The following is a 16,880-nucleotide window of genomic DNA, read 5'->3' as shown; positions in this document are numbered from 1 at the left end:
ACACACACACACCACCTCAATCTTTCACACACCTCAACATAGGATGGACCTCACACCAACCCCTACACAACTCTCTCCACACACACACACACACACACCACCTCAATCTTTCACACACCTCAACATAGGATGGACCTCACACCAACCCCTACACAACTCTCTCCACACACACACACACACACACCACCTCAATCTTTCACACACCTCAACATAGGATGGACCTCACACCAACCCCTACACAACTCTCTCCACACACACACACACACACCACCTCAATCTTTCACACACCTCAACATAGGATGGACCTCACACCAACCCCTACACAACTCTCTCCACACACACACACACATACACCACCTCAATCTTTCACACACCTCAACATAGGATGGACCTCACACCAACCCCTACACAACTCTCTCCACACACACACACACACACACCACCTCAATCTTTCACACACCTCAACATAGGATGGACCTCACACCAACCCCTACACAACTCTCTCCACACACACACACCACACACCACCTCAATCTTTCACACACCTCAAATAGGATGGACCTCACACCAACCCCTACACAACTCTCTCCACACACACACACACACACCACCTCAATCTTTCACACACCTCAACATAGGATGGACCTCACACCAACCCCTACACAACTCTCTCCACACACACACACACATACACACACCACCTCAATCTTTCACACACCTCAACATAGGATGGACCTCACACCAACCCCTACACAACTCTCTCCACACACACACACACACCACCTCAATCTTTCACACACCTCAACATAGGATGGACCTCACACCAACCCCTACACAACTCTCTCCACCACACACACAACACACCACCTCAATCTTTCACACACCTCAACATAGGATGGACCTCACACCAACCCCTACACAACTCTCTCAACACACACACACACACACCACCTCAATCTTTCACACACCTCAACATAGATGGACCTCACACCAACCCCTACACAACTCTCTCCACACACACACACACACACCACCTCAATCTTTCACACACCTCAACATAGGATGGACCTCACACCAACCCCTACACAACTCTCTCCACACACACACATACACACACCACCTCAATCTTTCACACACCTCAACATAGGATGGACCTCACACCAACCCTACACAACTCTCTCCACACACACACACACACACCACCTCAATCTTCACACACCTCAACATAGGATGGACCTCACACCAACCCCTACACAACTCTCTCCACAACACACACACACACCACTCAATCTTTCACACACCTCAACATAGGATGGACCTCACACCAACCCCTACACAACTCTCTCCACACACACAACACCACCACCTCAATCTTTCACACACCTCAACATAGGATGGACCTCACACCAACCCCTCACAACTCTCTCCACACACACACACACACACACCACCTCAATCTTTCACACACCTCAACATAGGATGGACCTCACCAAACCCTACACAACTCTCTCCACACACACACACACACACACCACCTCAATCTTTCACACACCTCAAATAGGATGGACCTCACACAACCCCTACACAACTCTCTCCACACACACACCACACACACACCACCTCAATCTTTCACACACCTCAACATAGGATGGACCTCACACACAACCCCTACACAACTCTCTCCACACACACAACACACACACCACCTCAATCTTTCACAACACCTCAACATGGATGGACCTCACACCAACCCCTACACAACTCTCCACACACACACACACACACACCACCTCAATCTTTCACACACCTCAACATAGGATGGACCTCACACCAACCCCTACACAACTCTCTCCACACACACACACCACACACCACCTCAATCTTTCACACACCTCAACATAGGATGGACCTCACACCAACCCTACACAACTCTCCACACACACACACACACATACACACACCACCTCAATCTTTCACACACCTCAACATAGGATGGACCTCACACCAACCCCTACACAACTCTCTCCACACACACACACACACACACACACACACACACACCACCTCAATCTTTCACACACCTCAACATAGGATGGACCTCACACCAACCCCTACACAACTCTCTCCACACACACACACATCACCCTCCAGTCGTCTTCCAATTCCCACAGACAACACTTAAGCCCAAGGTAGACTTACACATGTTCATACAAGATTTGTAGAGAGTCTTGGCCTTGGTTGTGGCGTTACCATCAAACTGGTTGGGAGGAGTTTCTAGAATTCCTGAAAATACACAATCAAAGCATTTGGCATTTTATTTAGCCGCAAGTCAAATTGAAACATTTTGCAGCATGGAGGCGGGTAGAAGTTTACGTTGGGGGGTGGGCGCAGGTAAATGTTTATTGTAGAGAAGAACTTTATAGTGGAGGAAAAAGTTTATAGTGGAGGTAGAACTTTACAGTAGAGAGGAGGGAGAGTTTATTCTCAAGGACACTATACACTGCCAGGAATCGAACCCACAATCTTATGATCATGAATCAAATACCCTAACCACCAAGCCATGTGCCTTCACTACTACTTCAACTACTGTGCACTGGGACTACATCAACACACACACACACCACATACAGGCAGACACTACAACCACATTGAAGGCCATTCTGCTGATTGGCTGAGACTCACTCACCAACACACTGATCCATGTAAAGACTGTTTCTTCTCTTTTCCCCCCTTTTTATCACTGCTACAATAGTCTCTCCTTTTATGTATAAAAGATGTAATTGCTTAATAAGAAAGAATCTGCTGTCTTTAGAACTACCTATTTCTTTACTACCCACAAGGGGCTAAACACAGAGGGGGACAAACAAGGACAGACATAGGTATTAAGTTGATTACATCGACTCCAGTGCGTAACTGGTACTTAATTTATCGACCCCGAAAGGATGAAAGGCAAAGTCTACTTCGGCGGAATTTGAACTCACAACGTAACGACAGACGAAATACAGCTACGCATTTCGCCCGACATGCTAATGTTTCTGCCAGCTCGCCGCCTTCTTTAGAACTACCTGTACCACTGCTACATACAATACTACCACCACATGATCACAACACCACAATATCTCTCTCTCTCTCTCTGTCATACACTTTCCTCACACAGCAATACTATCACCCTTCCATACCACCACACAACAATACCATCACTACATCGCACCACCATTCCCAAGCTGTAAGTTTCCCATACCATAAACTTTTATATAAATCCTAGAATAAAGACCGTTTAGATACTCCATTGAATAGTAACAACAGCTTTATGGGAGAGATAAATGTTAATGTTTAGAAGTTAACCCCCAAATGGCAAGTCTTCAGCTGGTGATAAATGCATTTCTTAGCTTAATAATAATCCTTTCTACTGATAGACACAAGGCCTAGGGAAAATCAAATTTGTTTATTGATTGATCCTTTATTTTCATTTGATGCTAGGATTGTGAAGAAAGCAGATGGAAAGTTGAAAACATGTAACCCTTTAAAATTTGAGATTGCAAAGATTTGGAACATGAAATCTGTTAAGACCATGCCTGTGACAATTGATACATTAGGGGTTGCGAGTTATGAAATAGGGAAATGAATAGAGGAGACTGGAAGAGAATGTCCTGTAGAGATTCTACAGAAGGTTTGTTTCTTGCTAAAAAGAAAGATCATCAGAAGGGTTTTGAGCTTTTGATGGCTTGTTGAAATTGGACATATGAGGCAAGGGGAAGAAAAAGAGGAAGAGGGTCCTAATAATAGTAACAATAATCGTTTCAGATTTTGGGTACAAGGTCAGCAATTTTGAGAGGAGTACTACCCCAGTACTACTTTGAAAGAACGAAAGGTAAAGTTGACATTGGTGGGATTTTAAATCAGATTGTAAAGAGCCAGAAAAAGTCACCAAGCACTTTATCCAGCATGCTAATGATTCTGCCAGCTCACTCCTTTAATGACGACGACGATGATGATGATAATAATAATAATAATAATAATAATAATAATAATAATAATAGTAATAATTGTACATCCAGCTGTAGAAACTCTGCCAGATCAAGATTGGAGCCATGTGCAGCCATCTGGTTCGCCAGACCTCAGTCAAATCGTCCAACCCATGCTAGCATGGAAAGCGGACGTTAAACGATGATGATGATGCATCATCTTTGATCACAGAAGTGTGGACCACTGCTGACTCGCGGTTAAACAATAACAACAACATAAACCCAGAGATGTCTGTGATCTGAGAGAGAATGAGAGAAAGCAAATGAAAAGAAAGATGTATTTGCATGCGGGGAGAAAGTGTACTCCGTAGCTGGTTGGGGAGAAGTGGGTCCCAAGTGGAAAATTTCTCAGTACAGAACTTACTTTTAATAATGATCTGTAGTTTGCGGTGCTGCCGTTCGATGTTGCCAATGGCTGCCATATCTTCAGGTATAATGTTTCTTCGTTCCCAATTACCGCAGGTATATTGGTAGAAGTCATCGCATGGATCCACTGAGAAGTCAATGTCCTCGAGAAGTTCTGCAGCTACCAAGAAAAACCACAGAACCATTACTGACCCCCAAAACAAGAAGAAATTTATATATATATGAATATATGAATTAGAGAAGAGCCACCATGTAGCAATTCAACAATGATATAATTAAATCATAATATATAGAAAAAAATTAAATATACAGTGGTGGTGCCCCAGCATGGCCGCGGCCTTCGGGCTAAAGCATTTTTAAGGATTTATACAATAAAACACAGACCTATAATTAAGTAAAGTACAAAATAATATATAAATAGTATATAATTAGTAAAAAGACTAATTATTATTATTATTATTATTATTATAATATATATTTATATATGTGTGTGTGAAGGCACATGGCCTAGTGGTTAGGGCATTGCACTGACAATTGCTAGATCATGAGTTCAATTCTTGGACTGGGCAGATCATTGTATTCTTGAGCAAAACTCTTCATTCCATGTTGCTCCAGTCCACTCAGCTGCAAATGGGTAACCCTGTGACAGAATACCCTTCCATAAACAATCTTGCCCTGACTTGTGCCCCGGAGGGTAACTTTCTAGGTGCAATCCCAAGATCATTCATGACTGAAGGGGGCCTCCTTCTCCACATATATATATATATATATATACACACACACACACATATATATATATATACACACACATATACATACACCTACCCAAGGGTTAGGGACAGGAAGGGCATCTGGGTGTAAAGCAATACATCAATATCTGTTCAACCCTTGGTAGCATGGAAAAACATTTAAATTTAATGAAAAAGTGATACACCACTTTTCATCATTTTACTTCTTTCAGTCATAAACTGCAGCCATGCTGGAGCACCACCGTGAGGGATTTAATTGAACAAATTGCCCCATAACTTATTTTTTAAGCCTGTTACTTATCCCCTAGGTCTCTTTTGCCTACCCACTAAGTTATGGAGAATGTAAACAAACCAACAATGGTTGTCAAGCAGTAGTGTAGGAAACACACACACACACATTCATATTTTTTTTTGCTTTTTTTTTTACGTTCGTTCTCCATGCTAGCATGGGTTGGACGGTTCGACCGGGGATCTGGGAAGCCAGAAGGCTGCACTAGGCTCCAGTCTGATCTGGCAGTGTCTCTACAGCTGGACGCCCTTCCTAACGCCAACCACTCCATGAGTGTAGTGGGTGCTTTTTACGTGCCACCGGCACAGGTGCCAGGCGAGGCTGGCAAACGGCCATGATCGGATTGGTGCTTTTTACATGCCACCGGCACGGAAGCCAGTCAAGGCGGCACTGGCATCGGCCACATTCGGATGGTGCTTTTTACGTGCCACTGGCACAGAGATCATATCATGTAAAAACTTAAAACATGCAGTTCTTCCTGTGATTGTTGAAACGATGTACAACAGTACAAAAAGCTAAACTATGGCAATTCTCACCTGTTTTGATGCAGTCAGTCGTTAAACAGATCTCTTCATCACCTGGGAAGAAACAGTGAATGGAAAATAAAGTATTTTAAGATAAGATTAATAGAGACAATGTCAGAAAAAGATGAACAGAACAACCAGTCTTGGTTGTTTGGATGTGGGGTAGCTCGGTTATATTTTATACTTTAAAAGTTAGAAATTATACAAGAAAAATTATAAAAATCATTATTTAACCCTTTTGTTACCAACCTGGCTGAAACCACCTCTGGCTCTGTAGTACAAATGTCTTGTTTCCATAAGTTTTCAATTAAAATCTTCCACCAAACCTTACTCACAATTTATGTTTCTAACACTAGCTGAATAATAATTAAGTTTATTTTACTAAATTCTTTATTATATTTAAAGTAATTGAAAGAAATACAGAGCATCTCAACAAAAGTACAGTGATGAAAGGGTTAAAATATATAATAGAGAAACAATTCTTAACCCATTTGATACCAACCTGGCTGAAACCACCTCTGGCTCTGAGTACAAATGTCTTGTTGCCATAAGTTTTGAATTAAAATCTTCCACCAAACCTTAGTCACAATTTATGTTCCTAACACTAGCTGAATAATAACTAAGTTTATTTTACTAAATTCTTTGTTATATTTAAAATAATTGAAAGAAGCACAGAGCATCTCAAAATAAATACAGTAACGAAAGGGTTAAGAGGATTGCGCATACTATATTATGTTTTGTTGTATAGTACTGTGGAGTACAAGAAACAGAACATCTGGTTTATGTGAATATACACACTCATACACACACCCACTGTTAAGATGCACTTTTTTCCCAGAATATGTCTAAAAAAAATCACCCTGGGCCCTATATGCAAATTAGGGCCTCCCAGAAGCTAATTTTGTCCTTGACATTCACTACAAGAGACTAATTTTAATCCAGACAGTCTCTTTTAACCTAACCTGACTTCATAACAACAATATTTACTTAAACATTAAGCTAGGATTCTTTTGTAATGTTTTGTAAACCTGCTGCTTCATTGCTTTCAATGTTACGTGCTTTAATGAACTAAATTATTCTTTCCTGTATTTGCACTGCAGAAACCGGGGTGTATCAAATATGTCTGTGCATCTTTTATGCCAACAGATATAGTGTGTGTATATATATATGTTATACTAATACATCTATTTGTTTTGCACACCACCTGTCTTCGTCTTTTGTTTTTTTCGTAAACTCTTCCTATATATATATATATTATAAATATATTTATACATGTGTGTGTGTGTAGGGAAAATTAAAATAAACACCAATATAAATAATATATTTCTGATGTACATTTTCCCATTGCAGTTATTTGGAACTCCTCACTGAATTTTCCAAGTGCATTTGGCTGCCTAGGAACTAAATATTTATTCCACTGTTTATCTTAGCTTCCTCTATATATATTCTGTATATCATAACTAATAACACTTAAGTTCAGAGGTCAATGGAAACCGGCTGGATAATGATAATCTACATGGAGCTCTAAGCCTTACAGTTGTTACTGGTCATTGAACTGAAAGATATACAAGGTGTCCCAGAAAAATTTACCCATGATTAAAACTCTTCCTAAAGAATATTGGTTTGATTATTATTATCGATATTTTGCACATGTCCTTTGTTCATGTCTCTATTGTTTTGTTTGTCTATAACAGTTTTGTAAACAAACATGGTGTTGAAAGCAAAACGTGACCAGATTGCCACTTTGAAAACAGCTGGAGTGAGCAACAAGGACAGATGAATGTGTGCTGTAAAATGGTGTTCAATACCTGGAAATGATATATGGAGTCTGCTACTACTTCTAGCAAACCACTTCCTGGTAGGAAACAGTCAATTTGTACCAAACAAACTGTTGAAGCTGTGAAGAAGTGAATGAACCAAAATCCCTGCAGGAGTGCAAGAAAAACTGCAAAAGCTCTTGGTATTTCAAAATCATCAATGCACAAGACTTTTAAAGAGAATTTAAAGCCAACTGCATACAAGAAATAATTCCAGCCATTAATTTCAGCAGCTTCCAAGAAGAAACGGCTTGACAGGGGTAGCTAAGATGAAGTGTGCCAGAAATAAAGTGCTGATCTGGTCTGACTACAAGATCTTCACTGTGGAGGCAGTTACCAACAGGCAGATTAACAGACTTTATGCACAAAATGCAGGAGAATTGCTTGAAGGTAACAGGAATCATTGATGCCATCAGAAACCAGCTTCACTCATGATGTGGGCTGCAGTTGCATCTGATGGGTCCAAGTCTCCTTTGATCTTCATTGATGCTGGTGTCAAGGTCAGCAATGTGGAGATGTTGGATGAGTAAGTGTTACCTTGGGTCACAAAAACCTTTGGTGATTGTTCCATCTTCATTCAAGACAGGCCTCAAACCTACTCATTCAATTTGACATAGAAGTGCTGCAAAGAGCATTTCAGCAGTTTTTGGAAGCAGATGATATGACCTCCCTCAAGTCCAGACATCAATCCCATGAACTTTGCTCTCTGGTCCATCTTAGAGAATAATGTTTCTGTTCATCATCATCATCATTTAACGTCCGTTTTCCATGCAAGCATGGGTTGGACGGTTTGACTGGGGTCTGGGAAGCCAGGAGGCTGCACCAGGCTCCAGTCTGATCTGGCAGTGTTTCTATAGCTGGATGCCCTTCCTAACATCAACTACTCCATGAGTGTAGTGGGTGCTTTTTACATGCCACCAGCACAGGAGCCAGAGAAGGCTGGCAATGGCCATGATCGTTCAGCATTTTTTACGTGCCACTGGCACAGATGTCAATAAAGGTGGAACTGTCATTGGCCCTGTTCGGATGGTGCTTTTTACGTGCCACCATTCACTCCTAATCAAATATGTCAGATCTGAAGAAGGCCCTTCTGTCTTCACAGGTCAGGTTGGATGAAGAGGTGACACAGCTCTTAAGCAACTCAGTGACCACTCATTTGCAGGCTGTGGTCAAAGTGAAAGGTGGTCATTTTGAAATGTAATTATTGCAATGGATTGACAGTTTACATTAGAATGTGTGTGCCAAATTTCATTATCCTACCTTAAGTTTAGTTTGAATAATTAAGAAATATCAATCCTTCTGGGACACCCTGTATATTCCAGTGTGGATGACGAGTTCAAAGAAGTTGTGTATGGCCACTTAGTATAGAATATAGAGAAATTCAAAGATAAGTCTGAGTGTGAATAAACACTTAATCTATAATAATTTGTTCCAAAAAGTATATTTCATTTATGGGAAACCCCTCAAGTCCCCTACTTCTATTGGGTTTTATATCAGATCCAAAAGTGCTTTTTGGAGCGGACTACCCCCCATCACTTTGCTCCCAGCTACGTTATTTAAGACAGACAGACAAAAAGACGTGGTACTTACCGTTATATATTTCCTTAAAAACAAAGGTGACCGTGACAAAGGCCACCAAGACCACTACCACAAAGATACAAATGGACAACAACCATTTCTCTCTGTGTGTCCAGTTCCGGCCAATGTCCTTCCGGTCAGCAGCAACATGGACTTGTACAAATACAGGGTCTTCGATGATCTTCAGTTCGGTGTTGATCGGTAATTTGCAGCTGGCAGAATTCTCATTCATCTCTTCGCACCTTATTTTCTCCATGGCGTCTTGTTATTCACTGCAATTATTATTCCACCAACGGTGATGAGATTCTTTTCTGTGTCTAAGACATGACACTTCATTTTCTTCTTCAGAACATGGTGGCCATCCCTCATAACTGGGCAATCCACAGGTGAGACGCAGACTTTCCTGAAAATGAGAAAGAGAGAGGTTCAGAAAATAATCAGCCCCACTATGCAGCACCTTGGGTAAGTGTCTTTTAGTATAGCTTTGGACTGACCTCTGCCTTGTGAGTGAATCTGGCAGATGGAAACTGTGCAGAAGCCTGCCACATAATTATATAGGTGCAGGTGTGGCTTTGTAGCAAGATGTTTGCTTTCCAACCACATGGTTTTGTGTTCAGTCCTACTGTGTGGCACCTTGCGTAAGTATCTTCTACTATAACCTCACAAGCCTTATGAATGGATTTGGTAGATGGAAACTGAAAGAAGCCCATCATATATGTGTGTGTGTGTGTGTGTATGTTACTATCTCCTTGCTTTGAAATTACATGATAGTTGCTACTGTCTTCCAAATGTTGTATTTTGTTTCCAGTCTTCTGTTAAAAAATGTCTGGTCATGGAGAAATATTATCTTATTTGGAAACATGTGAAGGCAACTGGATGAAGAAAATCCATCTCAACAAATTCCATCTGGCCAATTCAAGCATGGGAAAGTGGATGTTAAAAGGATGATGATATATGTGTGGTGTGCTTGTGTTTGAGCTTTCACCCCCCCCCCTGCACCACTAACCAGAGTTGGTTTGTTTATTGTTTACTGATGGAATAAGTACTTAGATTTGAGACCAAAGAAAAGAAACAAAACAAAAACAAAACGGAGTCACATTAAAACCCCAACGGCTTATCTAGGATTATCTAACAACAACCTGTTGAGACGACCTAAGACCTTATTAAAGCAGCAAACACGTACCTTGGATAGTGTGGCTTACTCTTATACTTGTTTCAGCCATTTGACTGCGGCCATGCTGGAGCACTGTCTTTAGTCGAGCAAATCGGCCCGAGGACTTATTCTTTGGAAGCCTAGTACTTATTCTATCAGTCTCTTTTGCTGAACCGCTAAGTTACAGGGACGTAAACACACCAGCATCGGTTATCAAGTGATGTTGGAGGGACATACACACACACATACATACATATATATATATGTATGTATGTATGTGTGTGATGAGCTTCTTTCAGTTTCCGTCTACGAAATCCACTCACAAGGCTTTGGTCAGCGCGAGGCTATAATAGAAATTCACTTGCCCAAGGTGCCACGCAGTGGGACTGAACCAAGAACCACACAGCCACTCCTACGCCTGGCTTGTGGATATTTTGTAAAACATTCAGATATCCTTGACCATGCTAGAGCACTGTCTACTTATTGATAACAGTGTTGTAACAAGTTGAAGTAGACTAGGACCATAATAAAGTGCTGCCAGGACTTTGCAGCTTCTGTAATGCTTTCAGATACCCTAGACTAGTTTTTGGCCTTGTCTACTTACATAGGACAATGTGGCTGCTGCTGTTACAGACTCAGATATCCTATACCTCAGTAAAACAGCATCCACTTACCTCGGACAGCATGGCTGCTTCCAAGCAAGCTAATATTTCTCCTTAGCCAAACATGATTATGTAGAACATTGCAAATGAATAACACTCATTTACAACGTGATGTCAAGATAAGTGGGGGGGATGAGGACACACACACACACACACACAAGCACGCACGCACGCACGCGCGCGTGCGACTGATTTCCACTTACCAAATCCACCCACAAGGCTTTGGTTGGCCTGGGACTATAGAAAAAGATTCTTGCCCAAGGTGTAAGGACTGAACCCCAAATCATACGGTTGGGAAGAAAACTTGTTTAATTATACAACCATACTTGCTACTTATCCAGATACCGGAAACCATGTCTAAAGTCATTTAATTGATTGATAAATGATTTCCTCATTAACACACCACCACCCCTGAATTAAAGGTATGTGTTTCTCTCTCTCTCTCTCTCTCTTCTTACACTTCTGTAACAGATTCACTTCTGCTGAAATAGCTAACAACACATCACCTTCTCCTTCAACAATAAACACCACTCTTCCTAGGAATTAACTAGCTACATACCACCTTCTTTCTTTACAGGAATGGTCTCGCTTCCTCTAATCTGGCTGGCTATTTACCACTTTCTCCCAACTAATGGCTTCTATCGTTTCTCAAGCCTAACTAATATACATTATTTCTTCTATCAAACACTCTCTCTCTCTCTCTTTCACTTCTCAGCTCAAGCTCTGAATGCTTTTTCCTAATCTTGTTTCCCCAGAATCTCCATTTCTTTGGAATTCCTTCCTACTTTCATTCTAGTTTAACACTCAGCTTAAGTCTAATCAACCAGACTCACAATCAAAAGTTTCCCACTTGTGAAATCTCATCTTTTTCTTTTTATTGACATAAGATTACATAATAATGTAATCTTAAATCTAAGACTACATTATTCAGTGTGCTTTCCCCCTTTTTTTTCTAAAGTGGTAGGACGTAATTGAAAGTAAATCCAGCTCTTGTTTTAAGCAGGGCAAGCATCTACATAAAGGGCTATTTGTTGATTCATACCGACTCATAGTATTCATAAAGACACAGACATATTACAACAACAGGCCACCTATTTTGGGTGAAAATAGGGTGTATAATCAGTTACATCTCTCCTAGTAATTTCTGCAGTTTAACTGACATACAATCACATAATTTGGGTGGAAAGAGGGTTGATAATGATGTATTCATACCTTTACCATAAGTGAGAACTTTTTCTCTATGGTAAACTTATTTATTTATTTATTCTAACTGGGTGGTCACTTGTATAGACTCTTTCATGAGTCAGCTCAGGATTATCTCTCTTTGGTATCTTTTACTGAGAAATATGCACTGAACCAGAAGTCCAAGAGGGGCTGTTACTGAGCTGATAAGGGTGTATTTACACTTTACCATAAGCAGGAATTTTTTTCTCCATGGTAAACTTCACAGAAATTGCCTTTAGAAGTTAAGATCTGTCACAAATATATTTCATCTAACCCAAATTTTATTTATCTCACATTATTATTTGGCACTACTACTTATATAGATGGGGTGGGTGTGGGGGAAATTTTACTTCCCAACTACATGGTTCCAGGTTCAGTCCCACTGCATGGCACCTTGGATAGGTGCCTTCTACTATAGCCTTTGGAGACCAATGGCTTATGAATGGATTTGGTAGGCAGACACTAAAGAAAAAAATGTTTATGTATATATACATATATATATATATATATATATATATATATATATATATATATATATATACAAGTAATGTTTATTGCCACACCAATATGGCTGTTCTGTAGGAACTGATGTTTTTAACCCCAGGAGGACCTTCCTCCAGCTGGTTGTTGATGCAATCTGCACCCGATATATATTGCAAGCAGGGGAGTGAACCCTACAATCTTCTAGCAGAGAAGTTACATACAAGGAGAAATTTGCTTTATTTAATTCTATTTTACGGTTAAAATATTTTTTCCTGAAAATTCGTATTCACTTCATCATATTATTCAAGCATCAAGATATTTGATAAAAAACCAAAAAGATCCAATTCTAATCATTATATGTGTGATTGTATTTCCTGATATTAACCATGGGGCCAAAAGTATACCAACAAAGTTACTCATCATATGACATATAACATTAGTGATTGAGTGTGTGTGTGTGTGTGTCTGTGTGTGTGTGTGTGTGTATTAGGGGTGAGTTGTCTTACCTGTCTATGACTTTCAGGTGTTTTAATACCCAGTACTTTGAGGGAGTCATCCCAATTGCACTAAACAGCAGCGTACCAGTGAACAAGCTGAACACATACATTTATTGAGTGTGTGCAGTCAATAATATTTGCAACATTAGCACTGCTTCTAATTCATATTTGAATGTATGTGTATATCTGTGTCAGTGTGTGTGTGTGCATGCATGCATGCATGAATGTGTGTATATATGTCAGGTCACTCTTGAATGCTACTGGTAACATGTAACCCACTTACATCCTGTTGCGTGACCAGATTGTCTGCAACTGAACCAGCAACACCACCAAGCCTGCTTGATAATTAAAGGTATGTTTTTTGGACACCTTGTGGGATGAAAATCAGATGAACTCAGGGGAGTCAACAATCAAGGGCTCCCAGTTTGAATAATAAAAAAAAAGATATATCTATAGGCGCAGGAGTGGCTGTGTGGTAAGTAGCTTGCTAACCAACCACATGGTTCCGGGTTCAATCCCACTGCATGGCACCTTGGGCAAGTGTCTTCTGCTATAGCCTCGGGCCGACCAATGCCTTGTGAGTGGATTTGGTAGACGGAAACTGAAAGAAGCCTGTCGTATATATGTATATATATGTGTGTATGTGTGTTTGTGTCTGTTTGTCTCCCTAGCATCGCTTGACAACCAATGCTGGTGTGTTTACGTCCCCGTCACTTAGCGGTTTGGCAAAAGAGACCGATAGAATAAGTACTAGGCTTACAAAAATAAGTCCCGGGGTCGATTTGCTCGACTAAAGGCAGTGCTCCAGCATGGCCGCAGTCAAATGACTGAAACAAGTAAAAGAGTAAAGAGTATATATGTGCACACATACAAGGACTTCGAGAAGAAAAGAATAAGACCTCAAATTTGTAACCAATCTAAAATCGGAGCCTTTCCTGTAAAAACATATATGTACTAAAAGACAGCACACAAAGTATTTTCTGATTTGAACAAACCGTCAAAGGTTAAGAGACTCAGATGGAGATTGGAAGAAAGAACTACATGCACCATGACAAAAATTAATTAAAAAAAAACCCTTTTTCTTTCTCTCTTCTTTTTTCTCTCTCTTCACTTATTTTAAAAACTCAATATGACTGAACTTTCAAGAATGTACATTTGTTATGATCTTTGCCGAACATTTACATTGCTATTATCATCTAAAATAGTGAAACTCATTGGAATTTCTGTGAACATTTCAACACTTGGTTTAAACATGTTTGTCCAATTTTGACATTGGAATTTTAAACTCTCCTAAAATCCCACCTTTTTTTTTAATATATATATATTTATACCATTGATAACCAAATCATTGTCAAAACTAGTTTGGTATTTGAATAGATCTATTTAAAAATGACTACATGTTTTTCAGATTCAGGTGTATTTTCAAACACCAAAACAAATTATATATATATTATATATATATATATATATTATATATATATATATAATAGAAGAAGGAAAATGCACATAGTTTACATAGTTTAAATATATTTTTTAACATATTTTATAAGTGAAAGAATATTGTGTATGTCAACCGGTTTTGCTTTCACTAATCATGACATAGAAATTATTGTAATTTCGTATTTTATTAAGAAAATTTTAGTCCATGTTCTTAATGGAAGTTTGTGAATGAAACAAGTTGAAAAATCTAAATGAGGTAATTGGTGATCGTTATTATTCGGGATAGGGGAGACAATTGCTCATATTTTGGATGGGGATATAGAATTATATAGTACTATATAAAGGTATACAGAATTGTCTAGAAAGAAACAGAACTGTATAGGACTATATATATATATATAATATATATATATATATTATATATATATATATATAATAGAAGAAGGAAAATGCACATAGTTTACATAGTTTAAATATATTTTTTAACATATTTTATAAGTGAAAGAATATTGTGTATGTCAACCGGTTTTGCTTTCACTAATCATGACATAGAAATTATTGTAATTTCGTATTTTATTAAGAAAATTTTAGTCCATGTTCTTAATGGAAGTTTGTGAATGAAACAAGTTGAAAAATCTAAATGGAGGTAATTGGTGATCGTTATTATTCGGGATAGGGGAGACAATTGCTCATATTTTGGATGGGGATATAGAATTATATAGTACTATATAAAGGTATACAGAATTGTCTAGAAAGAAACAGAACTGTATAGGACTATATATATATATATATATATATATATATATATATATATACACACACAGACATATATATATTACACCGTATGTAAACAAACAAGTTTGTTTTTGAAGCATTGAAATTTATCTTTCTACTTATATATATATATATATATTTTTTTTTTTTTCCTATGCACTTTCTAGACAGTTCTGTATACCTTTATACAGTTCTCTATGACTCTATATACTTCAACATTATTCAGTATAATTTTCTATAATTGTTTGATAGTGTAGCAGTAGTGGTAGCAGTGACAGTAGTGATTGCAGTGGTGGTGGTGGTGGTGGTGGTGACAAGAGGTGGTGTCAGGAATCTAAGTAAACCACTCCACTATATCCTCAGAATGGCAACAATTTACAAACGGAAATAAGGAAATGATTACTCTACTCGTAATGTATATGTATGCATACATATTTACAAGCATATTTATATATGTTTATATATATATATATATGTGTGTGTGTGTGTGTGTATGTGTGTGTGTGTGTGTGTGTGTGTGTGTGTGTAACGAGAGAGAGAGGCCTGTAAACAGTTTGCTTTTGCAAGTACTACTGATCAAAAACTGCATACTGGACACCAGTAGCTTTCTGGGGTCATCAAGAGAGAATGCACATCAATTTGGGGGCCTTCCTCTTGATGGCTTTACAGTCTACTGCGCCCATCCCCAATATGATCCCCTGCTTTACCTTGCCTACAAGACCAGCTGACTCGTATGCCGAGGTCGACTTTGCCTTTCATCCTTTCGGGGTCAATAAATTAAGTACCAGTTACGCACTGGGGTTGATGTAATCGACTTAATACCTATGTCTGTCCTTGTTTGTCCCCTCTGTGTTTAGCCCCTTGTGGGTAATAAAGAAATGCGTATTTGATCTTCAGCTCTTCATTTCAGGACCACCAGCTCCATTTGAATTTGTCGAGTCATTCAGGTCCTGACTTGCCATACAAGCAAAACAGTTCCATCACTTTTCTAACCAAGTTTCATTGTCACTTCATTTGTTCTGATACGTACAATGGCTTGGCCTTCTTCACTGCTCACTGAATTTCTTTCAAGCTGGTGTTAGCTTGTTGCTCTACCTCGATTGCCTACAACTGTCCATTAAGTCTAGTTGCTCTCTTTTCTCTTTTACTCTTTTACTTGTTTCAGTCATTTGACTGTGGCCATGCTGGAGCACTGCCTTTAGTCAAGGAAATCGACCCCAGGACTTATTCTTTGGAAGCCTAGTACTTATTCTATCGGTCTCTTTTGTCGAACCACTAAGTAACGGGGACGTAAACACA

At 39.3% G+C, this 16,880-nt stretch overlaps 2 protein-coding genes across 3 annotated transcripts in view; one reads left to right on the top strand and one right to left on the bottom strand.

The window, feature by feature from the left end:
• Positions 1-16,880, bottom strand: part of LOC115224733 (neprilysin-1-like) — a 76,796-nt gene that overhangs the window by 35,448 nt on the left and 24,468 nt on the right. Inside the window, exons 2-5 of the mRNA XM_029795608.2 lie at positions 9,361-9,751; positions 5,966-6,007; positions 4,390-4,551; positions 2,200-2,283 (exon numbers count right to left, since the gene is read on the bottom strand). Coding sequence (XP_029651468.1) covers positions 2,200-2,283; positions 4,390-4,551; positions 5,966-6,007; positions 9,361-9,604 — 532 coding nt within the window. The 5' untranslated portion in view covers positions 9,605-9,751. The remainder of the gene's footprint in view (positions 1-2,199; positions 2,284-4,389; positions 4,552-5,965; positions 6,008-9,360; positions 9,752-16,880) is intronic.
• The window catches only part of LOC115224732 (endothelin-converting enzyme homolog), a 154,199-nt gene continuing 150,966 nt past the window's right edge, over positions 13,648-16,880 (top strand). For both annotated transcript variants that reach the window (XM_036513564.1, XM_036513561.1), the window contains exon 1: positions 13,648-13,750. The gene's annotated coding sequence lies outside the window, so the exon portion shown is untranslated. The remainder of the gene's footprint in view (positions 13,751-16,880) is intronic.

Source organism: Octopus sinensis, linkage group LG26 (assembly GCF_006345805.1).
Source record: "Octopus sinensis linkage group LG26, ASM634580v1, whole genome shotgun sequence".
NCBI lineage: Eukaryota > Metazoa > Mollusca > Cephalopoda > Octopoda > Octopodidae > Octopus > Octopus sinensis.
This window is presented reverse-complemented; position numbering and strand designations above follow the sequence as displayed.